This window comes from Bacillus rossius, chromosome 1, assembly GCF_032445375.1.
Source record: "Bacillus rossius redtenbacheri isolate Brsri chromosome 1, Brsri_v3, whole genome shotgun sequence".
NCBI lineage: Eukaryota > Metazoa > Arthropoda > Insecta > Phasmatodea > Bacillidae > Bacillus > Bacillus rossius.
Window position 1 is genome coordinate 260,844,709 of NC_086330.1, and position 27,429 is coordinate 260,872,137.

At 40.0% G+C, this 27,429-nt stretch overlaps 1 protein-coding gene across 1 annotated transcript in view; it reads right to left on the reverse strand.

Annotated features, from left to right (window-relative positions):
- Positions 1-27,429, reverse strand: part of LOC134527520 (probable chitinase 10) — a 186,454-nt gene that overhangs the window by 60,998 nt on the left and 98,027 nt on the right. Inside the window, exon 2 of the mRNA XM_063360255.1 lies at positions 23,821-23,902. Coding sequence (XP_063216325.1) covers positions 23,821-23,902 — 82 coding nt within the window. The remainder of the gene's footprint in view (positions 1-23,820; positions 23,903-27,429) is intronic.

Genomic DNA, 27,429 nt, shown 5'->3' on the forward strand with positions numbered 1-27,429 from the left:
TTCTATACTAGTGGTGGCCTTTCCAGAACTGACTAGAGCGGTCGTGACGAGTCGCCAAATTCCGGGCCGCCCCGACACCCGAAAAGTCCAGAAAGGGTTCGCCCATTCACGCCACTCCGCGCGGTGGCCGTGGAATTCCCAAGGCCGCTCAGCAATAAATAACCGCACCGAGGAAGGATAATGCCCGTGACACGGCGCGTGACGTCAGTGACCTGGCAGGGCCGCCAGCCAGCTCGTAACCTGGCTCGTGTCGCGGTCCTGTCTGCGTTCGTAACAATATTATAAACAAACACAAACAACTGGAGAACAATTTCAATCAAGAAAAATATAAATATACAACCGTTTGCGGGAAAAAAACTGCACGAGAGTCGCTCTCGCTCTATAATCGACATTTTACTGAGGTAATGTCAAAATGCTAAAATTGCAAGCATTTTTCAGTCGATGTGTAGCCAGTAAACTAGCTCAGTCCGGCTTGACCTTGCATCGGGGAAAAGTACTGTTAGGTCGACGTATAAGCTTTCACTGTATACTGGCATGAGGAAGACCCTCAGCTCGCGATTATTTTACTAAATATTATTGAGTAATTTCATGCGCGTGTTTATATTAATATTGAATGCTGAATATTTATTTAATTTTTTTTTAATTTTGATTGAAGTTACGATTCAACAACCGTATTTAAAATATCACTCCAGACATTTTATTATTTTATTTCTATTAATTATTTGCATGCAAAATTAAAATAAGTATAACTTCTAACGCACCTTTTTTTAAAACATACAAATTATTGTAGGTAGTTAATATTTTTTTTTCAAATCCCCCACTGGAATAACCCTGTGAACGCCACTGCGGGTGAAGCCGCGGGCCTGGTCCCGGCGTGCAGTCGGCGCGCGGCTCGTGAAAGTTGTAGAAAGTAGTACGGCACAGTGCTTTACCGCTCTCACTCTCTCACTCTCTGCCACTCCTCGGCAGCGGCGCCAGTAGAACCCTCTTCCCAGCTCTCGCGTGCACAGCGCACACACCACACAGATAAGAAATTCCTTCGGAAACCAGTTGCTAAGAAATAGTTTGAAATATTACAAGAAATATACTGTAACTTTGTACAACACATGGTTATTTTTTTCACATATGAAATACGTTTTACGAGAAAATACTTAGTATTTCTTACAAAAATTTGGCGCATAATTTTATATTATAATTGATGTTTTGTTCAAGCATATTTTTTTTTAAACCATGTAAAAGATAATCGAATATTGAATAATTGGACATTATTTTTTTATGCATATTAATGTGCGCAGTTAATACTGGAAAGCTACTCGGGGAACGATTTACAAATAACTTTAACTATTGGAGGTACTGGAACAACAAGAAGCATAAATTCCCTGGTAAGAATCTGAACCTGTTATTACTGATAACACTGTTTTGCAGTGATATAGTTGTTTTAACGTAAATGTTAAAATTTACAAATATCTGTGTTTTTACGTGAATGTTTCTGTTCCGTTTATAAAACAAACTACAGTGTAGTAAGGTGTTGTTTGCGAACACTGATCCCCACACCAAGTTGTTTACAAACGCTCTTGGCAGAAGAACAGCGGTAGAAGATGCGTATAGGTCTTCGGTACTACTTTTTAGAACTTTCAAGTCTTGACTCCGCGCACGATGACCAAGGGGACCAGAGTTCAAGGCTCAACTTGGCCAATATTAAGTTTTAAAGTTTTTTTTTTATATTTGTAGATATTTATGAAAGGATGTAACTATAGACGTTAAACTGTAAGTATAGCCCAACTGTTGACACTCAAAGATTGGCTTTTTAAACGTGACAATAACACAAAAAGTAAAAAAAAATATATTTTGAATACTTGCGTGACTTTTTTTACAATTATTATCAGCTCATTTGTAGTAAATATATTGTGGGGGGGAAAATGGCATAGAACGATAATTTTTTGGGATCTGCAAATTTCACGTTATTATAGGAGAGTATATGAAGTATTATATTTTTAAAAAGTTTTTCATTGGGTCGCGGGTAGTTTGACTCGCCCTAAAGCGCAAGAATTCATTAATGAAATACCTAGTTTGTGTGATTCTAACACATACAATCACCACAGAAGGCAAAATGTGTCAGCAGCCAAAAATGAAAAAAAGTCATTGACTTGTTTTCCCACAAGTGTGTGGCGTATAGCTTAAAATCCGAAATTAACGCGAATTTGCAGGTCTATAATAACTTGCATTGGTTGTATTGTAAACCATTAACACAAAATAAAAATTTCAACAAAATGCAAGAAACCTATGATAACATGATGAAATAAGTGCGCATCGCTAGCCAATGAGAGTTTTTAGAAAATTAGTTCGAATTGGATGTAAGCTTATTACTTTGCTCGTTCGTAATAAAGTTATTCACCGTGGATTTTTGACCACACCACGTATCATTGCGTGCTCAGAGAAAAGGTACAGCCACAGGAATGCGGCCGTGATGACCGGCGTGACGCTCGTGGGTCGTGGGTTCGAGTCCCGCACCTGGCGTGACGAGTTCGTGGGCCCCGAGTAGGTATCCAGGTGGTTCGGAGCCTGTACTCTTGGAGGCCCCGCACAAGACATGTTGAGTTCTTACATGCATCGCCATTACTTTTAAATAGCAATGAAACAAAGTCGCTGTCCACGTCTGTCATTTATTTTAAACCACACAATGGATTTTCAAGCGATTTACACTAATATTTAGAGCATTTCTCCCGGAAAATGTATGTGTATAAATAATTAATTTTAAGTTTAAATATAGTAGAATAATGTCGATACTTTGTAATCAATTCGTAAAAAGACTTCTTTAAGACGCTTACGTGGCTTACGCTGACTTATACGTAAATGATACATCAGATTAATTTGCTACAGAATTGTAGGTCTTAAAAAGGCCAACACAAAAGTCAGCGATAGCATATGTCTATCTTCTAAGGATGACTCAAAGTAAACATAATTATACTTAAAATTTGATTGAAAAATAACTAGTCGGCTGACAATGACGAGACAGTTGCAACACAAAAAAACGTTAATACAGACAAACAACAACATTTGAAAACACAGTGACAATACAGTGACGCTGAGTTACTCTGTCTTTCACTGAGTTTTCCAAGGTTGATGTTTGTCTGTATTTACTGTTTGCGTCGCAAATGTCTAATCGTTGCCATCCCACTATGCTCGTATGTGCTATGATATTCTTCCGACCAAGTTCTTCCATGGAATTCTCTGTGCTGTATTTACATTTAACATTTGTCATCGGCTGATTTTGGCTGATTTTGGCTATTTTTCTGTGTGTTTGTGTATACGCGGATTTTCTCTGTGACGTACAGTGATAACTAGCAAATTTCTTATGTAAAAAATAACTGACATCGATCCGCCCCACTGCAAGAGCGAGTGTGTGCGAGATCTTGCAGCTCCCCGCAGAGCTTGTAACTGTATCGGCGCCTCACTGGAAGGCCTCGACGCGCTCGCTGCCTGCGGGCCGCGAAATGCCAAGGACGACAGCTGCTCGCCGCCGGGCCATAGAGCAATGACTACGTAGACCTGCCATTTCCTTTCGCATGGCGCCGACATCAGGTCACGATTTAACAGCGGATACGACCTGGAAAAGTTCGTGTGTTCGTTTTCCTGCTCTTACAAAAAAAAATTGAGCGCGTGTAACTCAGTACACGTGATAGAAGTGAAACTTCTTTGTCAATTCAAACATCGACTCGTAAGTATATTGTTAGGGGTAAGGCGGCAGAGAGATAATGAAAGAAAGAGAGAAATAAGACAATTTTCTAAATAAACATGATTTAACACAATTATTATTCACTTCAAAATAAGCTGAAACCACGTTGTGTTGCCCTCTGCCCAAGTCGGGTGGCGTTAGGCGAGTGGCCGCCTATCCCTGCAGCATGGCAGGGTTCAACCTGAGCCGCACGCCGCCACGTGGAGCCCGCGGACAGACAAGCTCTCTGCACCGTCCGCAACCTACTATCCGCCCTTTTCGCGTTAGAATCTCACTTCAAAGACCGGTGTCCACCCGAAATCAATGCGAAGAGAAATGTCCCAGCCCTCCACTTTGCTTAATAGATTATTTTTACCCGACAATCTCTTCTTCCTGGACTATTCTTCTTTGTCCTGTATTAAACCTGTTTGCTTGATGCATGAACTTTGCATCCGGCATGAAGTTCCTAGGGTTTTCCCTGTGTCTATGCAGGTTTTACCTGGGCCCATCTTAACTAGTATTAGATAGAGGAGTTAGTCATGGCACCAACCACTGCCATGGCTGGCCAATCCCCGAACAAAGCACATGGTGCGTACTACTCTTTCTGCATGGCTTAAACCCAGCATAATTAGGCGTATATTCTTCAGCATAGGACACATCTAGAATCTTTCCTAACCCAGACCCCTCCCAAACAAATGCACTTAGTTTAAATTAAGTAAGGAAAAAAAACTCACTTCAAACATTTGGGACTTTTACAAGGATAGTCCTTGGACTCTCAGTTGCCAACGATATCACTTGTAAATTTGTACCATTTACAATTTTACAAAGCTCTGCTTTACAGTTTTACAAATGATATCGTCGGCAAATGATTTTCCAAGGATTTTCCTTGTAAAGAACGAAAATATTTTACAGTGTATATGCGTCTTTGGGTTGCTTCTGCGACTGGTCCACAGCCAAAGAGGAAACATTCACGAAAAGGTTACAAAATCACTGATAACCCAATTAAGGGGCCCGCCTAGTCAAAGGTGTATTTGTACTAGTGAGGCGGAATGAGAAGTGCTATCTGGAGCGGTATCGCCTCTAAGCGCAAGGCTGTGGACTGGCGCGCATTCTTTTCGTCGTGAGATTGGAGCGGTACCATTACATTATATGACGGAGAAATGAAGATAAAGGTGTAATCTAAGCCCCTTTAGTGCTTTTAGGGATCTCTATCGTATGTTTCATGCCTAAAACTTATTCTGAGAACATTCGTTTGAACTATTTTCACTCTCCTAGAAATGTAGTTTTAAAAACGAAATACGGAAAAAGGACTACTCATCCGCCCTCAGCGTATTAAAAAATGTTTTTCGTGAACAATCAACTCTCGGATATGTTGAATAGTTTTCCTGAAGCTCTGCGCAGCGAGTGTGTTCCCGGTAGGCGGGGCTCGAGACATTATCTCGTGAGCAGCCAAGGAGACAGCGACACTTGCTCCAGTACGTGAGTGCCTGTGGAGTCCTCCTAGAGGTCATTGAACCCTAGGGTCTGGCGACTCCCTGGTCGTTGGAGCCAGGTTGTTTGGCACGCGCTGCTGGACTAGAAGCCAGCCCCAGAAGCCAGTGTTAGCAGTTTTAAAAAAAATCATGCACACGCTTCTTGACTGAAATAGAAAACTGCGGCTTTCATTGGAAATTTTCTAAACTTTTCATATAATCCAACTTGAGAATAAGGTAAATGTACTACCAATACTGAAAAAAATATCATATACTTTCCGAATGTCAATTTGTTGGCCCACGTTAAAATTTTTAAATTATTCACAGAAGTTTAATGATTCAAGTCTGTGAAATATTGAAGTAATCCTGTTGAAAAATTTAAAATCCACACAAGTTTTGATGTCAACATTTCATTTCAACACACATTGTAGTGTTTTGCAGGTTAAATTATTTACAACATGAAGTGAGCGTTAGTGTTGTGTTTTAAAGCAAAATTTACAAATATTTTTTCAGTGGGAATACGGTCAGATTAAAAAAATTCAAATACTAGGCAAAAATGTTAAGTGAAAGTGTTTCTTTGAAATTTTTTAACAAATGAGCAAGAAATATTAGAATATTTGTTCAGTTTTTTATGGATTTTTTTTAGATATCTTAGTGTAATAATGTTAGCAGGATTTTTTTTTTTCGTTTCAATCAATAATGCTAGAAGTATTTCTAACATAGTATTGTATCACTTACACAAAGCGTTATTAAATTGTCAATCAATACTGAAACTTTTTTAAATTTAAAAAGTGAATTTTACATCACTTAACATCAACTTAGTAAATGGTTAACTTTCTTTTAAATACAAATGAGTAGTTGAAAGTTTTGAATAATCGTTATTATTACAATGTCTTTAAATTTATAATGATTAATGCCATTATTATATTTCACTAAAGATTTTATCATTAAGTTAATGTATAATGCAAAGTGATAGAAGAAGTCAGTATATTTTCACAAAACATTGTTTTAGTTTAAAACATGGTGAAAACTTAGAAACTTTACTAAAAATGTTTTAGAAGAGCTTTAAAACTTATCACTATATAGGTTATGCGGTTCAAATGCTCTATAAGAAAAAGAATTAAACTATAATTCTTTAATGCGTATATTTTTGATGCAAAGAATACTTTCGAAATACTAGATCATTTATGTCAAAATTGAAGAGCCAGTGTTTGTTATCAATGTTCAGCAAAATTTACTTTTATAGAAAATTCATATAAAATTGACCAAATATCGAAAATCACTAAACCCGGTTAGCTAGAAGGATCAAAATACAGAACATATTAAAAAAGGAAAATAATACCTTAAAATCCTTGATTATCGTTGTAAGCAGTCTTCTAACATAAAATCACATTCAGCCTTTTTTGTCGTGTAATTTTAATATGATGGATATTTAACAAGTTATTCCATAGTTTTTAATTTATGGCTTCGATAAAATCGTAATGTTTGCCAACTACTTTCCTTTATATAAACATAAAAGTCACATCTAGAAACGGAAAAATGTCTAAATATGAAGTTTAATTCAAATTGGTAGGCAAAAGACAAGTTAATAAGGAGACATACAAATCAATTCACCTTCACGCACACACACATATGTACATATATAAATGAATAAAAATATACAAATAAATATATCAACATAAACACATACAGTTCATACAATCAGCTTAAGGTAAAGGTGGGGCAAACGGACACCCTAAGTACCTACATACTGTATCATATCTTGCATGTGGTTTACTGAAACTTGGGTTAAAAATGCACACTCTCCTTTAAAAACATATTGGTACATATACATAGGTATACTTGTCTGCAAAGAAATGTTTGTCACTGAAAACTATGACACTTAAAAAATAAACAATCATCATCATTGCATTGGTATCTATATGCCCCTACCATCGGGGCAAAAGGACAGCTAGTGTGGGGCAAATGGACACACTATACTTATTTTATGAAGTTACTCCGACAAACACTCCTGGCATTCAAAATATGGGTCATTTACTTTTTCGACGCACTTAACATGAAACTAGAACATACACTGCAGGCACTGCGCCCAATCTTCATCCCTTTGATAATTGTTTTGCATGATTGACATTAATATTTCTTGTTCTGTTTCCTGGGTTCGGTAGGTCAAGTACTTGATGTCTTCTTGGTCTCCTTTCTCTTAGGTCTTTTAGCAGCTACGTCCTTTTTCTCCTTGAGCTTCTGGATAAAGTCTGGATATGTAAGTACTTGGGATTCACCAGTTATTCTTTTTTTTAGCCTGCTATGAGGATATAGCCCTCAAAGGAATTCGGCTCAGCCCCTCAAAACTTCTCCTTCAGCTTGTTTGCAATGATTTGGCTGTGGAAGTTGATGGCACTGGTGAAACAGATGCTGATTTCTGGTTTGGTAACATTATCTCTTCCTAGAAAATGTGCTTCCATTAACACTTATCGGTACGTGGAAGCTGTGTGTTGTCGATGTCAGGTATATGGATCATTCCAGGTGAAACTACATGTTCAGCAAGACAGTTTGGGTTAAGGGGAAAATACAACAGGCTTTGAACCCATTCACAGCATTGCCGACAATTGCAGCTTTATTCCATGCTTCTGAAAATAGGCCACCAAAAACAGCTAGTTCAAGCCTTTACCCGGGTATCTTCTTACATGAATTCTGCAAGCTTCATTGTAGTGAGCTTTTAAGGGGCAAAAACTTGCTACATAAAGTTGCTGAATCTTGTGGATAGTGTGTGGTGGTAAACACAACAATTATATATTGTTCACTACCGCTTATTCTAATGATACAGAATCCGAGCAGTGAGAGCCGTGTCAATAAAGAATTAATATTACAGACACCGCTGGTTTTGCCACAATGAAATGGTTCAGGAATTGAGAAAACTGCTCCCATGTCATTTATCCACTCTCTGACAGTACAATCTTCTGTCTTGGTGGCATATCCGTTTCATAGTTTTGATTAGAACATTGTCCTTTCATCACAAACAAAAATGGGGTACATAATAACCAGTAGTAGATCCTTGCCATTATACTAATGGTCTCACCTTTTTCACAATGTGTTTAGTAGTATACGAATGTATGTTCTGGCACTGGCTTCTGGCTGTGGATGGTGCGGATTGTGATTGTCGGTCCGCCATCTTGGATTGTGACGTCACGGCGGCCATCTTGGATGAGCGTAACGGGACACAGCGTAACGTGACACTTTTTCGTACGTGCAGCCGACGTAACGGGACAGCGTAACGGGACAAGTAGATCACGGCGGCCATCTTGGATCCGCCATCTTGGATCCGTCATTTTGGATGACGTCATTTTGTTTTCTAGAAAATTCCGGCATTGTGTTGTCCGCCATATTGGATGATGACGTCACCGTTGCAATTTCCGTTACGGCCGCCATCTTTAACTTTTTTATTTATTATCCGATTTTATTGAAATTTTTTTTAAAAATTATAAAAAAATTTAAATAATATAAATTTAATAAAATATTTATAAAAAACAAACATTATCGATACGGAGCTCGGAGTCCTCGGTTCGAACCCGACGAGGTCAAAAAAAAATTAAAAATGGCGACAGGCTCCTTCCTCAATGGTGGCTGCTGACAGACTGCCCCCACCACTTTTTTCAAAGCATATATATCGACAGTGAGCATGACGTCATGTCCGCCATCTTGTCTTCGATGTTGGAAACCATCATCATTGTATCGACGGCGAGAGTGCGCTGACGCCTAGTTAGTTTGATTCTTACCCGCTAGAGTGCAGTAATCATTTATTACTGTGACACCCGCCATCTTGAAATTTGGCCGCCATCTTGAAAATCCGTAATTTTAATGCTAGAGATTCGGGGAAAAGTTCAAAATCCATTAAATAAATTTGTAATCTATATACTGATTGATTAGATCGACTAAGGTCCTTGGTTTGATCCCTGGCCGATACAAAACAACTTTAATTTAAAAAATACCACAAAAGTGACAGGATTGAGAAAATAAAAAACACCGCAAGTACTTTTAAAAAAATTTTATTACATAAATTCAATACACTACTACAAGTACAAAAAATAATACACAGACATAGAACTAAAGTCTTGTGGATTTCTCGATTCAAACAGTCTTCTTATTGTATGGACTAAGTCCTTTACATGTTCGTAAATGTCTATTCAGTCTATCAGGTCGACATAATGGTGAACCACAATTTTCACACAAAACCGAATTATCGACTTCATTAAAAGGACAGTGATATATTTCATGTCGTTTTGCAATTTGAATAGTTGCTAATGATTTGTTACAAAATATACAGCTTGATTCTGATGAATGTACAGACAGTCTATCACAATTCCTGAGGTGACGTTTTAATCTTCCATAACGTTTAAACTTGCTTAAACACCTGTTGCACTGATATTTAATGCGTTCAGAGTTATTATTACAATTGTGTATTACATAATCGCGTAATTTCAAGTTTTTGATCTTCTCACAGTACGTACAGTTGGGCGATGGAACACCGTTGGATGATCCTTCCTTTATCAATGACACTGGAACTGTTGACAACCATTGTAACACTGCTGACATGTTAACTTCTGAAGCTGTTGAGGTCTGCTCTGCAGAAGATGTTGCACGCGTCGAAATCTCCTGCTGTGCTGAGAGAGCAGGTGTAGCTGTAGACGACGTAGTCATCGTGGTCTGCACTGATGATGCTAGACCTTCGATCCAGGTCGATGTTGATACTGGTAAAGACGCCATCGAGGTCTCAAGAACAGCTAGATACTGGTCTATTATTCAAGTCTGACTACCCGATGCGTTCATCACCGCAGCCAGAGACGGACTAAAGTTCATATCAGCAGGGTCTCACTTATATATTCTCATCAGCTGGTACAACACATGAGTCAAAACAATAACCATGTTCATTATACTTGCACTTAACTGTCTCGGAGCATTTTATATAATGACGATGTAAGCTGTCGAGACGTGAAATTAGTTTTTTACACTTATTGCACTGAAATTGTATTCGTTTCAGTAAATTATTCGGACAACTGCTTCTTTCATGTCTGCGAGCGCTTGAAGTTCTAGTAAATGATGCGACACAGTATTTGCACTGATTCGAAGTACGCTCTTCATTAATTGAAGTCTCCTCTGCAGTCGGTATCGAGATCTCCGCAGCTGTCGACAACGCAGTCATTGAGTTCTCCGCTGCCGTGGTCTCCTCTGCATCTGGTATCGGAATCTCCGACTCCATCATCATTGCTGTCATCGAGGTCCCCGCTGCTGACGGTAAACAGTCTATTCCGGTCGACATAACTAAACCTCACGTAATTTACTGAAGAGAGCAAGTCCGTACTGCACCGCGTCCAGAGGTATACTGAGGGTCCACTCGTCTGAACCTCGCTTATATACCCGCGGTCTACTGGAATACTACATTAGTCAAAATATTGTCTGTATTTAAAATTAATTTTTATTGGGTACCTAAAAATTGTAGAAATAAAAAACAAACTCAAGTTCAGGTTGTACACATTTATTTATAAAAATTACACAAATGCATGTTAGGTTAAGGAATCAAGCATTTTCGCAAGCAAAGTCTTTAATGCTGCACGAACTGCCTCTTCGACTCCGGATCCAACTGGTTCGCAGGTCACGGGATCAGGAACACAGGTTTCCACGGATCCAACTGGTTCGCAGGTCACGGGATCAGGAACACAGGTTTCCAGCCGGTCATCTTCTGCGATGTCGTCATCTCGAGCAAGACATGGTCTATGGCGTCTGTGACCACGTCTGCGCCTTGGCTCTACTGCAGTGCTAGTTGGGACAGATTCACTGCCTGAACTTCGACGACGAGACGAACGTCGTTTGGACGTCTGCGTAGAAGCATCACAGGTAGCAACAGGTTGCAACACGCTCATGTTTGGTGTTGCACGTGCAGACGAGGCGACTACCTCATCGATGCTAGCAGGAAGGATTGTGTGCGGTCTCATGTGATAGACGGCACAGTTTCCAGGTTCGAAACAGTCTAATAGCTGCTGGGTTGGTTCGTAGGACACAGGAAAGTGAGCAAACCGCCAATGCTGAGCACCTCCATCACAGGTTTCTGTATATGTACGTAGATACCCGGAATCCCAGTAGCTGTACTCGACACTGCTGAAGCTAGGTCTTGCGCTCACGTACACGTTAGCAGGATGAAACGTAAACATCTTCTTGCAGGTCGAACGTCAACTGAAGACACGTACGTAGGTACGACATTTATATATGCAGGCTCCTACTAACACTGTGTGTGCCATTTCTGCATTAACTGTGAGTTTGTACAGGCACAGACACGTTCAAACTTGTCACGTGGCTGCACGTCGTATATTGCACTAAGCTTGCGCAGGGAAGGACAGCCGTAGTCGGTCTGTAAGTCTACAATTTCAACTGCTCCGTCGTCACACAACATGCTCAGCCATTTTTTCTGTTCAGGTCCGGCAACGTATATTGTTTCGTTTTGAACTAGTAAATCTTGAAGTGTGTTTTTCACTTGGTGGTATGGGATTTTTCCTTCGTCCCACTCTAGTCCGTGATAATATTTGCATAGCCATTCGTTCGAACGTTTACTTTTTTCGTCTAGTAGTTTCCAAGGATACGGAGGTCGGAAGCTGCGGGTTCGAGTCTTGTCTCCGGAGGTGACGGCAATTTCTTTGAGAACAAAGCCGTTTTGACTCCGGAAACCTTGCAGGTTGCAGTACATCTTGTCGCTAGCAATGCTCGATCGTAACTGAATTATTATCGCAAACGAAACAGTATTTAAGTCAGAATTTTCACAAGTTTGTCTCGACAATTGTATGATGCAAGCCGATCGTGAAGTATCAGACAAAAAGCATAGGTGTTTGGTGGAATATTTCCGCTAGTCGATATCTCGATCCTACAGTCGATGATGTTTGAATTTAATCGATCATCCTGTTTGGAAACGTCAAACACCATTAACGGTGCCTTGTTCTTGAAACTGTCGCGACTCAGTATCGGTGACTGTCTCCGCCCATAGTAAGCTTGCTGAAACTTGGCATACATTTGATATGCGAGAAGAAATCTTCCACTTTCAAAGTCCATGTTCATATCAACGTACGGATAACTTTCGCTGTTTAAAAATATTTTTACATTACGTAATTGACAGTTATCGAATAAGGAACGACTTACTCCTGCATTGAGCTGTCTTCCGGTCTGAAGCCCGACGATGATGTATCTTGGTTTTTCCGTAGCGAAGCTGGACTTTACTATCCAATTGATACGCTGACTATGAGGCAAGCCAGGATAAGTTTCCAGGCTCCAGGATCGGAATGGCACATCGAAGTTCTTGCCATTTTCTATGTTCTTCAACATCTTGACTCGTTCAACGGTGCTCACTTGGATGTGGGGCAGCATCCACTCGATAGACTGTAGTGTTAGCAAAACATCTTGAGGGTTTTCTGCAGCGACGACAATTGCATTAATGTGCGTGTTGGCTAGAAGCAGTACGAGCTCTTGTTTCGAATTAATGATTATATGTCTGTAGTCCTCAGCGAATCCAAGAAGCATGGACAGAGGAACACAAACTTCGAACTTTCCTTCGGCATAAACCGGAAGCTTATATTCATCCTCGAGAGCCCAACCGGCCATCTTTGCAGCAGTCAGTTCATTTGGCGTGAGTGAAAGGTAATTTTTCATAGAAGATGTTATGCCTACATCTCTTGTCTGGTCTACCTCGACGCCATTGAGTACATAAGTAATGCGCTCGATGAGGTGAAGAATACCATTGCAGGATATTGTCGTCGTTGTCGGATGCGTACCATCCGCTTTTGTAAGCATGCCTCTTATGCGTAGAAATGACTGTGAAGGTAAAGTACAAATATCTTGGTGCTGTACAGCAATGCGTACTTCCGATGTAAGTGCGTACGGTCCGAGCAGGAAAGGCTGGTACTCGTGCAATTCCATTTTCGTAATGCTGTCATCAAAAATGACCGGATCTTCCACGTTGAGGATTTCGTCTTCCATATTTATTCGGCACTTGTCCAATACTAAGAAGATACTTTATGTTGTCAGGTGTTAATGCACCGATGTCTGGTAGAGAACTGTTCTTATTCACGTCAATACGACTTCTTTTATAACTGTTCGGTGTTACGAACTTTATGCCCATCGCTTCAAGTGCAGCCGTAATGTAATTTCTTCGTCTTGAAAATTCACCAATCGTCCTCGCTGGTCAACGATTCTGACGACGACTTCGTGTGCGCACTTCACGACGACTGGAACGTAAATGATACTTTGCGGTACTTCGACCAGTTTATATCCTGGCGGGACCATCGGCGAAAATTCGTGCAGCATGTTGCTTAGTCTTCCGTTGAGATACGTTCCACTTGCCAAATTACAGTTTATTCTTATGACATTCACAGGCAAAATGTTTACTGAACGCGTAGATTCGTACGTTCTTCCTGCATCATACACCTTTGATTCGAATCCTAACATCGAACCTATGGTCTCAGGTTTCGTAAAGTCGACAATTTCACTGCATGTTAGAATGCTTTTTTGAGTGTTTGGATTTCCACGCAGTTGAAAGTCTACATCCTGTGGTAACATATCCCTGATGTAATTTGCAATGTCGTCAATTTCGTAAGATCCAACAGGTAACTGTATTTCATGAGCGGTCCCATCGCTTTTCAGGAAGCAGATCTTGCAGTTTTCTTCGTCGATATTCGGTATGGCATTATACGTTTGAAAATCTACGAGTCCGATACACCATTCTCCGTCTAAATCCAGAGGCGGGAAATGAACCGCCCGCAGCTCAGATGCGTGACCTGTCAAGGTAAGTGTTATCGACATGACTAATAAATTATCATCACTGCACAACCTTTAAGTAGCAATTTTTATTTGACAGCTAAATTATTTTTTTAGTTAAAAAGCGAAGACACAAGTGTCCGCAGTTTGTTTGATTAGGCCTCTGTTCCGTTTCGTAATTGTAGAACAGTGTAGTGGTCCGGCCCAGGTACCGCCTAAGTTCAGGCGGAGGTCTCAAATTACCGAAACTGTCGTAGTAAGTAGCTTTTTTTCCAGACTTTATATACGCTACCCAGTGCGTGCCGCGACCTGCAGTCGTGTCTAAATTAATTATGGCGCGTTCGTTGGTTTTTGGTTTGCTGGGTAAAGTGTCTCGCATAAACACGCCGCAGAAATTTGGTATTTTCAATTTGCGTGCGTACTTTATTAAATCTACGTTGGTGAGCGGTCGTTTCGGCAGAGAACTTAGGATTTTCGTTTCTTTTTCATGCCTCGACCTGATTTGTGAGGACGTAAGTACAGTCCTGCGCCGTTTTTTTTACCCATGGCAATGGCTTCCATGCTTGCATTATGTCGCTGTGCTTCTTTTAACTGCTTTCGCTCATTCTTCGAAGTGTTGACTGCCCGCACTATACCGCTCGTTGCACCGATGAGGCCGCCGAGAGCACCCAATGCAGGCAAAAGCAAAGGAAGAAATCCTCCTATAATCTTCTTGTCGAGAGTCTGTAATTTTTGCTTGGCTTTTTGTATGCCTGCTCCAGTCTTGCGTTTGGTCTTGCGTGAGTTAGTCTTTGACTTGATAGAGCTGGCTTGACGAGCACCCAGTCCAAATTTCGTCTTTGCCTTCATGATTTTAGATACGCCCCAGGCCGCGATTTTTTCTCCTAGACCCGCGTGCGTCGATTTACTTATTTCTTCAGCTTCCTGTGCCAATATCTCGTCGGCCCGGTGCCTGGATTCCAGATCCTTGCTTAATGAATATGCGATATCGTGCTGCTTGCACTGATCGTCGAGAGAATTAATGCCCACGTCACCGCGAGCTAACCTTTTCGCTAGTTTAGTGCCGGGGCCGCAAAATCTGTATCCGGGAATGTGTAGCTCGAATGGCAGATTGTTTATCAGCGAGTTCACGAGTCCTGCACCACTGTGTTTTTTGTTCTTACCTCTTCGAGTCATTACGCGCAACTGACCAGAAAGTATAAATGTGTTTGATTTTATACAATTTATTTAGTACAATGCAGGTCGTCAAGCAAGATGTTTGTTTGCCCGTGCGCATTACGCAAAACGATGAAACTAGCGGTCGCGAATCGCGACATGGCTTACTGTTGCCTTCTGCTGTACGATGCATAATGGCGGGACCGTCAAACTGTGGCAAGACGTGCGTTCTACTGAGTTTACTGGAGGAGCCAAACGGTCTTCGGTTCGAGAACGTTTACTTGTATTCCAAGTCGTTGCAACAGCCAAAGTACCAGCGCCTAGCAACTGTTCTACGCTCGGTGGAAGGACTGGAGTATTTTCCGTTTAGCGATAATACCGATGTGGTGTCTACCGACGAAGCAAAGCCTAATTCCGTGTTTGTGTTCGACGATGTAATGTGCGAGAAGCAGGGTATTATACAAGAGTACTTTTCCATGGGCAGGCACGTCAAGGTAGACTGCGTATACCTGTGTCAGACGTACAGTAGAATACCCAAACATCTCCTACGAGATAATGCGAATGTTATAGTGCTTTTTCGCATGGACGAACTTAATTTACGTCACGCCTACGACGACCACGTAAACACCGACATGTCGTTTCAGGAATTTAAAGACATGTGTTCCTTGTGTTGGAAAGACGAGCACGGATTCATAGTCATCGTAAAGGACTGGCCTCTATATAAGGGCAGGTACAGACGAGGTTTCGATCAGTTTATCGTCAAACATGAGTCATAGCATTTCGAAATTCGGTCGTAGCAGCAGACATACTGTATGCCCCGACTCTGATATCCGCAAATACATTATACTACTGTCTCAAAAAGTAGAAAGTGTGAAAAACGAAATAATAGAGTATCTCGTTGCCATCGACCTGCGTGTGGAAGCCTCGGATTCTCGCATTCGCGACATGATCGAAGTATCGAATGCACAAAGACGTGACGATTTGAGGACTTTTCAAAGTAGTCTGAAAGCATCACTATCTCACTTGACAACTAATTAAGATTTTGCCACACACAAGAAAGAAGTTTCTGCGAATGAATAAAAAAGTATATAAAGAGGACTTGCAATAAGTTTTCAGCCAGTACAATGTCAGACCTGGCCAGTGACCTTCATCGAGCTATACAGTCTGTTCGTGAAAAATATTTACTTGCTAGACGAACCAGACTTGCACGTGAGATGGAAAATGAGGAGATATTTAAACCAATCACTAGTCGTCTCGACGAACTTAAAAACATGGAAGAACCAGCTATCATTGTAAAGACAGAAGTTGAAGATGAAATGCCAACTGTAAAGAAGAGAAAGTATGAACCAGATCGAGAAGAAGAAGACTTAACAAGTACAGAGACCATGCACAAGAAAAAAATACCGAAAAAGGGACATCAAGTGAATGCAATGGTCCGACCATACCTGATATCGTTTACGAGTCGGAATAATGACACGACCTACGGAGTGTACAGAAAACATAACAAGTGGTTCCTCGGTGCTAAAGAAATAGACTTTCTACCGGGAAATATCGTTCGCGTAGAAGAGTTCAAAACGCGCGGGACTCCTGGTCTGTACGAATTGCTGTTTCGCAGGGAGCCTAAAGGATATTCTCACAAAGACTTACAAGAGTACAAAAAACTGCTAGAGCTAACCAATGCACATTTTCGCGATAACGATCCAAATAGTGGAGTATATAAAGACGTAGATCATGAAAAAATCGACATTCTCGCTAATCTCTTCAGTGAACTAACAATACATGGCGAAGGTTTAAAAAAGCTAGAAAGTGGTCAGATATTTGACTATGTATATTGGGACGATCCTAATGAATTAGTTGATCGCCTTAGAATTCTACATGCTTCGCTTAGCGTAGGAAACTATTCGCACATCAACGAAATAGTCTCCATACTTGAAGAACTGAGGGAAGCCGGCTACATACAATGAGTCGAACCGGAATCGCTCACGAACTTCATGCTCCTGCTAGACGAAAATACCTTCGTCGCAAAGTCATAGTTCGTGGAATTGATGATTTATTCCAGGCGGACCTTGTTGAGATGATACCGTATTCCCGATTGAATAAAGGTTTCAAGTACATGTTGACAGTCATCGATGTTTATAGCAAGTTCGCTTGGGCTAGACCTGTCAAATCAAAGACTGCAACTGAAGTAGCCAAGGCCATGAACAATATTTTGCGTGATGGGCGTGTACCGTCGCACCTGCAAACGGACCTCGGGAAAGAATTCTACAATGCAACCTTCAAGGCTTTGATGAAGAAGTATGGCATCAAACACTACTCTACATTTAGTAACGTCAAAGCCTCCGTTGTCGAAAGGTTTAACAGAACTTTGCGTTCCAAGATGTGGCGGCAGTTCACGGCTAACGGAAATTACAAGTGGCTTGACATCTTGCCGAAACTAATAAACGAGTATAATTCCGCGGTGCATTCTACCACGAAAATGAAGCCAAAGGACGTAAGGGACAATCGGCTGCTTCGAACAGTGTTTTCCAACATGAAGAAGAAAGATCCACGAAAGCGTAAAGCTAACGTCGGTGACATTGTGCGAATCTCCAAGCAGAAAGGTATCTTCGAGAAAGGTTTCACTGCGAACTGGAGTCCCGAACTTTTCCGTGTGACACATGTTCGTGAATCAGAGCCTAGGACCTACTACCTCGAAGATTTGGACCACAAACCTATCCGTGGCGGCTTCTATGCCGAAGAGATTCAGCCTACGATGTATCCTGATATGTACTTGGTGGAGAAGATTATAAAACGAAGAAACGGACTGTCCTACGTCAAGTGGTGGGGCTTTCCACCTCGCTTTAATTCGTGGGTGGCAGATGCAGACATCGAGAAATCCACAAGACTTTAGTTCTATGTCTGTGTATTATTTTTTGTACTTGTAGTAGTGTATTGAATTTATGTAATAAAATTTTTTTAAAAGTACTTGCGGTGTTTTTTATTTTCTCAATCCTGTCACTTTTGTGGTATTTTTTTAATTAAAGTTGTTTTGTATCGGCCAGGGATCAAACCAAGGACCTTAGTCGATCTAATCAATCAGTATATAGATTACAAATTTATTTAATGGATTTTGAACTTTTCCCCGAATCTCTAGCATTAAAATTACGGATTTTCAAGATGGCGGCCAAATTTCAAGATGGCGGGTGTCACAGTAATAAATGATTACTGCACTCTAGCGGGTAAGAATCAAACTAACTAGGCGTCAGCGCACTCTCGCCGCCGATACAATGATGATGGTTTCCAACATCGAAGACAAGATGGCGGACATGACGTCATGCTCACTGTCGATATATATGCTTTGAAAAAAGTGGTGGGGGGCAGTCTGTCAGCAGCCACCACAGGGGGAAGGATCGGTCGCCATTTTTAATTTTTTGAACTCATCGAGTTCGAACCGAGGACTCCGAGCTCCGTATCGATAATGTTTGTTTTTTATAAATATTTTATTAAATTTATATTATTTAAATTTTTTTATAATTTTTAAAAAAAATTTCATTAAAATCGGATAATAAATAAAAAAGTTAAAGATGGCGGCCGTAACGGAAATTGCAACGGTGACGTCATCATCCAATATGGCGGACAACACAATGCCGGAATTTTCTAGAAAACAAAATGACGTCATCCAAAATGACGGATCCAAGATGGCGGATCCAAGATGGCCGCCGTGATCTACTTGTCCCGTTACGCTGTCCCGTTACGTCGGCTGCACGCACGAAAAAGTGTCACGTTACGCTGTGTCCCGTTACGCTCATCCAAGATGGCCGCCGTGACATCACAATCCAAGATGGCGGACCGACAATCACAATCCGCACCATCCACAGCCAGAAGCCAGTGCCAGAACATACATTCGTATACTACTGTGTTTGACTAACAACGTACCTTTTTCCACGCTGTGAAATAACTTTTTTTTTTTGGCTTGTAAATAGGCTGAAAGCCCCTCTCGTCACAGTTGAAAATGTGAGATGGCTTTTCCCACAAACCGAGGTTGTTCAATAAATTTGACAAATTGGCATAACAATTAGCTGTCTTCTCTTTTGACAGTCCTCTATCTCTAGCAAATGACAATGCTTCAGCTATACGAACACTGAGTGCTTTGTTACGACTTAGAACACCCTGAACCATTCTTTTCCTGCCATCTGTGATTCATTGTTGAAAGGACGCTTCAATCCATTAGAAAAATCAAATCGATACACTAGATTTCTCAGTTCTTTGAATGTCAGTCCATAACCTAAACTGTCAAGTTTGGTAAGTGAGCTAATAGTTCTTCCTCCACTGCTTTGCTAAACTTTGTGTGCTGTCCAAATTCAGGCATCGGCAAAGCTGACAATACACGTCGTCGTAATGAATTTCTTGGCACATTAAAAGTTTTTGCAGCTGTAGCGAGGGGAACTTTAGCATCTTTAAATGCTTTCACAGCACTCTCCACATTTTCTTCTGTCAAACCACATCTGTCTGTTCTTCGATGCGTACGATAATAATAGGCTTTATCTATAAAAACAAGTATATAGTTACTACATGCTCATACATTTTGTGGGAGCATACATGCTCGGTATGAGCTAGCTAAGCAGTAACTATATATATAATTTACTTAAGTTGTGTCCGAACAACTAAACTGAATACTCAATATTATTGTTTGGTTTTATAGAGTGAGCGGATTAGAACTTTACGTCAAGTAATATAGCATTAACCTCCAGCTCCGTAAACGAAGACAATAACTATGTTCATTTGACCCAACACAAACAATGTGTCCGTTTGTCCACAACAGACTTCCCGCAACACTTATTTCTCCGAAATTCCAACAGATAGCAAGAGCAATCACTTTGGTGCGTAAGAGCGACGCTAAACAACCAGCAACCTCTCATAACCGCGGCAAAAATTCTCACACTTGTATTACGCGAGTAAATTCTTATCTCATAACTTTAAAATGTTTCTATGCGATAGCATTGATAAACAATTTTCTTACCTGCATTGAAGCCAGAAGCTGTATTGTAAATTTTACTTCCAAAGTGGGAATTTTGAGCAAATATTTGATGAATACACACTCGCGCGGTACTTTCAGCACGGCTAGATCATTGCTGCCACAACTAATTACAACTGGTCCGTTTGCCTCGTCCTTACCCTATGTAAACACTATTAAATTCAACTTTAAAAAAATAACTCACTGTCTGTAACTGCATATATTTCAAGGCTTTTACATCAAAGTTTATTTATTTTTGTTTATATATTTACACTATAAATTTTAAAGGTCACATATTTATGTTTGTGACAATCTGAAAGTTTCATATGATCGACTCACGAACACAAATCATTACCACTGCAATGTTACATTTGACTTCTAGCAAAAGAATATTGAAAGTAGCGAAGAGGAAGGTATTATGGAATAGTCCAGAAATATGGAATTGCGAGGTTTTTGGCTCTTATCTTTGAAAGATTTGTGCAATGGGAGTGCATGACTTGACACTATTGTGTTTGCTGTGTTTTTTTCTCGTTTCAACTGTTGTGCCGAATTTTTTGGGGGGGTTCAATATTTTTGTGCTATCATCATTTGTGGGGATATTTTCGTTCTGTTAGTCCAATTATCTTTTCTTTGTTTGTTCATATTCCTGTTATGGAATATTATGTGGTGTTTATATCCTGTTGACAAGAGCAATTTTTTGCTTAATTTGTGTTTTTGTCTTTTGTGTTTTTTGTAGTTTTCTTCTACAGACATGCATGTGCTTTAGCAATGGCGTATGTCCAAAAGCTTACATCAAGTTTTTGGCTTTGTTTGTTGCTGCTATCGTGTGGAAATACAATGAACTACTCAAGAAAGAGTCCCATGATGCAGTGCAGTGAGAGTTGACCACTTGTTGTTGTCGCACCACTCGCTACAGAACAAAGTATGTTTTGTGATTTTCAAAAGTTTTTGCAGGTAATTTTTCAAACATTTTAATCTACTAGTACACATCTGACTTGAAAATTGATGTACACTAAAATAATTGTAGTTGGTTATACTGTGGACGTTTTATAACTGACAATGTTTTGTGGGGACATGGCAGTAAACGGCTTCAAAGTGACTGGTATTTATCCTGTCAATAGAAATATTTTTGGCAGTAAATATTGTTTGGCTTCTACTCTCGCTGTGCCTTGGCCTCAGACTACGAGACCAACAAATGACCCTCTTCCATGTTCGTCTACAAGCTCTGATTCACCTCAACTCTGTTCTTCTAAGAGACCTGAATTTGTGGTCTTTGATACGTTTAAGTCAACAAAATTCGTCCTACCCATAGAGATATCACCACCATCTGTAAAAAAAAAGAAAAAAAGTCAAATGGAGGCAGAAAAGCTGGATCTTCTTCTATAAAAACCTGCACCCCATATAAAAAAGAGTTACAGGATGAACTGAAAGAAAAGGACAAAAATAAGGAACCAGAAGCTTCAAAACGACACAAGAAACCGAACATTGAAAAACCCCATGTTAAGAAATTAAGCTTAGTCCGACCTTCTCGACCTAAACCTACTAGAGATGACTCCAGTGTCCGTTCTGATGTAATGACTAATCTGTAATGACTAATGGAATTCATGCCATCAACTAAAGAACCGGAAAACAAAGACGCGGAATGTATCTTATGTAACGGAAATTTTTCCGAATATCAACGAGGGGAATTTTGTATTCAATACTTCAGCTGTTCTCTGTGTGCTCACCTTGACTTGTGCGGTCCAGAGAAAGAAGATTATATCTGTGACTTTTCTAAGTAGACTCGAAACAGAAATAACTTGCATATAATCTTACCCATTCCATATTACCCGACTATTTCATACTAACCTCCATTTGTAACTTTTTAAATATTTTTTACAACAAATTTTTTTGCAAGTGACAGTTCATTACAATTGGTTATAGTATGTACTTACAATGATGATTTTGGGGATTTTTATTCAAAAATCAGTTAAATTATTTTCAGAAATGTAAATGGTATTCCATGATATCCTCCTCTCCTATATAATATATAGGAGAGGAGGATATCATGGAATACCATTTACATTTCTGAAAATAATTTAACTGATTTTTGAATAAAAATCCCCAAAATCATCATTGTAAGTACATACTATAACCAATTGTAATGAACTGTCACTTGTGCTTCCAAAAATGTTCACTTAAAGGGGTATTGTCTTACATTTTTGTGCTTCTATTATTTCGTTGTTTGTTTTCATATTATATAAAATAATCATAAAATAACAGTATTAAATTGTTTACAAAGGATTTTTTATGCTAAATAAATCCTTATTTAAATGTTTTTTTTACGAATTTGATGACAAATTTTTATGAAATCATGTGGTGCACATTTGTGGGTTAATATTTCGTATTTTATTATGTAATTCATTAAATCAATAATAATATTACTTGCCGAAAAAAACTGAATAACTCAGGTTTTTTTATAAATTATGGTAAACTAAGTTATATTTATTTAAATACTAATACACAAAATATTGTTTTAAACCAAAGATACATACGAACGGTTAATGAAAAACTACATGCATTCAACATGGTTTCATACTCAGTACATTAAAGGAGTGACAAAAATTTTCTATTAAGTTCATGAATACTATTCAATAAGGAATATTTAGTAGAATAAATTTTTATGGACGATTAAAAATGATTATATCATAAATTTATTTAAAATAAGGTTCAAAAACACGAAATATTAGAAGCAAAATAATTTATAAGCGTACTACCGACAGTATAACGCACAGACAAACCTTAATATTAGGATGAAAAGGTACTCTCATAAGCACAAATTATTTCAGGAAATACAGCACTGGTAAAAAGTTTAAGACAACTGGGATAAATCGTGGAATGTCACATAGAATTCTTTTTTGCCGCAAGGGCCGTGTCAAATGTTTGACTATAAATACTCGTAAGAAAAAACTGACAGCAATCCCTAAATCCTTAAAAAGAAAAGTCCATCATTTACGACAAATGAAATCACTTTGAAAGCAAACAGGTAAAGCAAACAACCCGAAATGGAAATTCTGTGTATGTTCCTAACTGACTGCCTAGTAAATAATTTTCGATAAATCATTAAAACAGGTCCAATTTTTAATGCTTTACAAAAGAATAAAAAGTGCAACCAAGTTTGACCATTTTTAAATTTTTTATTTTAGTTAATAATTTTTACGCACATCTGCCAAAAAAAAACTTGTTGCATTAACTAGTGATACCCAATTATGATAATTTAGTTAAGTATGGATCCTGTGGCGTTGCTTCGAAATTCTGCAAAATCAAAACTAAATTTCTTAAAGGAACGAAATCTAGAGTATGATCCTATGTATAGTTACGCTGATCACTGACTCACTGACTCTGTAACGCCAAAAATATATGTATACCTTGGAGACACGCGTATCATGTAGCACATAAATATTAGCCTACTGCATAGAGATGTGTATAAAGTAGAAAATGAAAGCGTAACAATATAAATAGAGCTACATAAGTGAAACACACCTTAGTTATTAAACTAGTGTGTTTGCTATATTCATAATTTTTGAACGGGCGCCTTATGCGCCTTACAGCCTGCTAGTATGCCAGTAAGTGTAAGACGGCTGACTCTGGCCATTGCGTAAGAGATGTGTTCCACAGAGTCCTCGGCAGGGCTACGGGTGCTGAGCTGCACTCACTCTGCGCGGCGGAGGCGGCGTCTGCCAGCAGGAGCGCCACCAGCACCAGCAGACTCGCGCGCCACAGCCACGACGGCGCCATCTGCAACAGCGCGTCACTCCTTCCTTTACTCTGCTGTATACCCATGCAAACACAAACATTTGCCAACTGCACTCGCAACAGATATTTACTCATGTCTGAAGTACAGCATGTATCTAAGAAAACAAAACTCAGTTTTACATAAACAGATTTATTCATAGACATTGAAAATGAATTCCCGGCACAATGAATACAATTATTTTTAACCTTAACACTTGGTTACACACAAATATTGGTTATTTATTTTTTTAGAATTTTATGATGTTACCTCTCTTGCTTTTGGCATTACGTCACAAAGTTTGATACCAGATACCAATTTTAACGTTAAAATATCATGCCATGTGTTAATATCATGATCAGTTGTGTGACTGGTAACAATATTATTACCAAATAGCAAACGGAAGAGTCATAATAGCAAATTAACAAGAACAGTCTTTAGAGGGTATTAGGCCCTGCCATCTTGGATTTTTACATCTTTTTGTTATTCTTATAATACGAATGTTTCGGCAGACCCTTCATACCTTTATACCTTGTTGCAACCACATATTTACCAACATGATTTAGACTGTAAGCGCCGCGAGGAAAAAAACTTATTATTTCACGCGGGCGACAAAAACCATTATGATAGTCACACCAGCTCACGAGTGTTGACTTCAACAAGTAGTCACAGCTAAGTCCTATGCCGTGTCTACTCAAGATTTTTAGCACGGAAGCGGTATCAAAAAATTGGAAATTGCAAGATGGAGAGTCCCAATCCCCCTTAAACGAAAGTAATATTATGAAAAAAGAAATACCAAAATTGAGTGTAAAATAAGAGTTTAGTTGATAAAAATTAAAACAATATAAAATTAAAAACATTGAAATTTTTGTACGAGGAACATGAAACAAGGCGTTTAGTGATAGAATACAGCTCTTAATGTTATTGCAATGTGTTTGCAGCAGCACACCGGTGTCAAATATAAATTTATAGTTAGAGAAACTGGTATCAAAGAAATATTAAGAGTTTGCTAGGCTTCAACACATTTCCCACGGATTGTTTTATTATTGACTGTGGTATGCACTAGAATGGGTGAAAGAGAATGCGGTCATTGTATTTCTGAAAGTATGTGTGTCTCCTGACCTCAGCAACAACATGATAAACACTATCCCACCAACTGAAACAGTAACACATAGCTGCAGTGTTCTGATAAATCTCTTGACACGATACGTTTACTCGAACTTCGGGCGACAATAGCTTCGGTTTGCTCATAGGTACGGACCGGAAAAATTCGTGGTTTCAATGATCTCTAGGATGGAATACATGGCCCTTTACATACTGGAGCAAATATCCCCTGCTCATTAACTACTGACTCGAGAGTTGTCTAGGTTGGGTTGCCTGTGATTACATAATTCTTTGGCTGAGGGTCTACCATTGGCCCAGAGTCCTCCAGATAATCAGCGAGTCAGTAGCAGAATAATAGCGAAGGAATAATTGTTTGAATTTTAGCCTATTGAGAAATGAATCCGCGAATTTTACCGGTCTCTACTCATACGTAGAGATAAGAAACATTCGCGGATTCTTTTCGCGATACTCTAGGATTCAAATACGTACATCTTTATGCTGCTTCTGTTACTGCCTGATAGCTAATGTGGAAGAATATGGGCCAATTGGTAGGCACATGCACGTTTCGAGAAGTAATCTGATCGCTCATTAGACTGCACTAAGATATTGCGAATGTTCCCTTGTAATTGGCGGCCGTCTGCAAGAGAAGCCATTGCCTTGTATGGCTGGGCCATTCAGGACGTGTTTGCCTCTACATTGGAAGGCTGTGATTGGTGTGCTGACAGTAGACATGCACCTGAAATAAACTCAGCCAACTACGAAACACACACAATACTATACATGTTTAATACACAGCTTGTCTGGAAATCTTTTCACGAAAAAGTACGTGGCCCCACTAATGGGTAACCTTCACCCGAAGAAGCATCAAGTCACAGGCAACTCAGCCAAACTAACCGAGGACATTTTCCCCGGTTAGCATCCTGGAGGCCATTGAACACACGACGATTTACCAATCCCTACTCTCAGGGACTGTGTGTGTTTGGGCCGAAGTCAAGTGTTCATTGGCTGCTGGTCTTGTGAGTCTCCAGTGCACTGCTCGTTGTTTCGAGATTTCTTCCGCGGCAGGTTTGTTGTCAGTGCGGATGTCTCCGCGTGGATTTTGGAACAATAGAAGAGTCAGCCAATTTTTTTCGTCAATTCTACCTCTCCGAGACACTTCTTTAGAGACCGGGAAAATTCTCCGCGATACCGTTGTGGTTCTTCTGCTATTGGTCTACTTATCAATCCAGATGAATCTTGGCCAACCCTCAATCAAAGAAGTATGGAATCACAAGTGAGCAGCCAGTGCACAAGCATGCAGAGGATCGCGGGGTCCGTCCTGGGGGTCCCTCCAGGCCACTGGGGGAGCAAGGCGGTCTGCGCCGGCAGGCCTCGTCAGCTTGCGGCAACCCGCGGCATTTGCGGGCCGGCGCATCCCGGCTGCTCGGGGATCGTGGCTCGCTAATGACACGCCGTGTCGACACGCCGCTCCAGAGGCAGCCGCGAGCGCCGGAGCGTGACCGCGAGCTGTTGCCACACTCCGCTCGGCGCGCGCACACACTCCGGCAGCAGCGCCGCCAGACAATCGCAATTACACTGGATGTGCATGCCTACGTAGAGAACGGAAAAATTCGAGGATTCAATTACCTCTATCTCAATACACTAGGGCAAATTTCCATTACTGATTGGTTGCTGACTTGTGACCTGTGATTTGTAGAGACCGGAAAAATTCGCGATTTCAATGACCATGATCCTCCATACACTTGGGCAAACTACATCAGCTCATTTGTTACTGACTCGTAATAGCTCTTTACTGGGATGCTCGTGATTCGATACTTTATTTTGTGATTGTCTTTCATTGGCCCAGAGCCCTTCAGATAAACTTTGGCCCAATCACTGACGCAGCAAAAAGGCAAATATATTTGTATTCTAGCGAAATGAATCCGTGAATCTTTTCAGGTGTCTATTGATTTGATATTTCTTCTGTTGAAGGGTTTCTCATTGGCCGAAAGTCCTCCTGGTATGTTGTTAGCCAATAGCAGGTATAGCTCCAAGAGAAAAAAAATCTGTATTTTAGCCTACCAAGAGATGAATCCGCGAATACTTCCGGTTCCTAGTGATTAGTATAATGCTACGATTATATCATAGATTCCTGTCACTCCAGGCTTGACTCAGCATTCTATATATAATCCTATATATAATCAAGTGCTCATTGCTCGATAACAAGGTACTTGACAGTTTGCACGTGGTTGATGGGTAGAGACAGGAAAAATTCACTTATTCAATTCGCGATAGGCTAATATTCGAATACATGTACATTTAATCCACTTTTGCCTTTGGCCCACTCCTCATCTCTACGACTCTTGGCCAATGAGAAACCCTCAACCAAAGAAGTTTAGAATAACTGGAAAACCAGTTGAGACGGGTCACAGATCAGCAGCCAATGAAT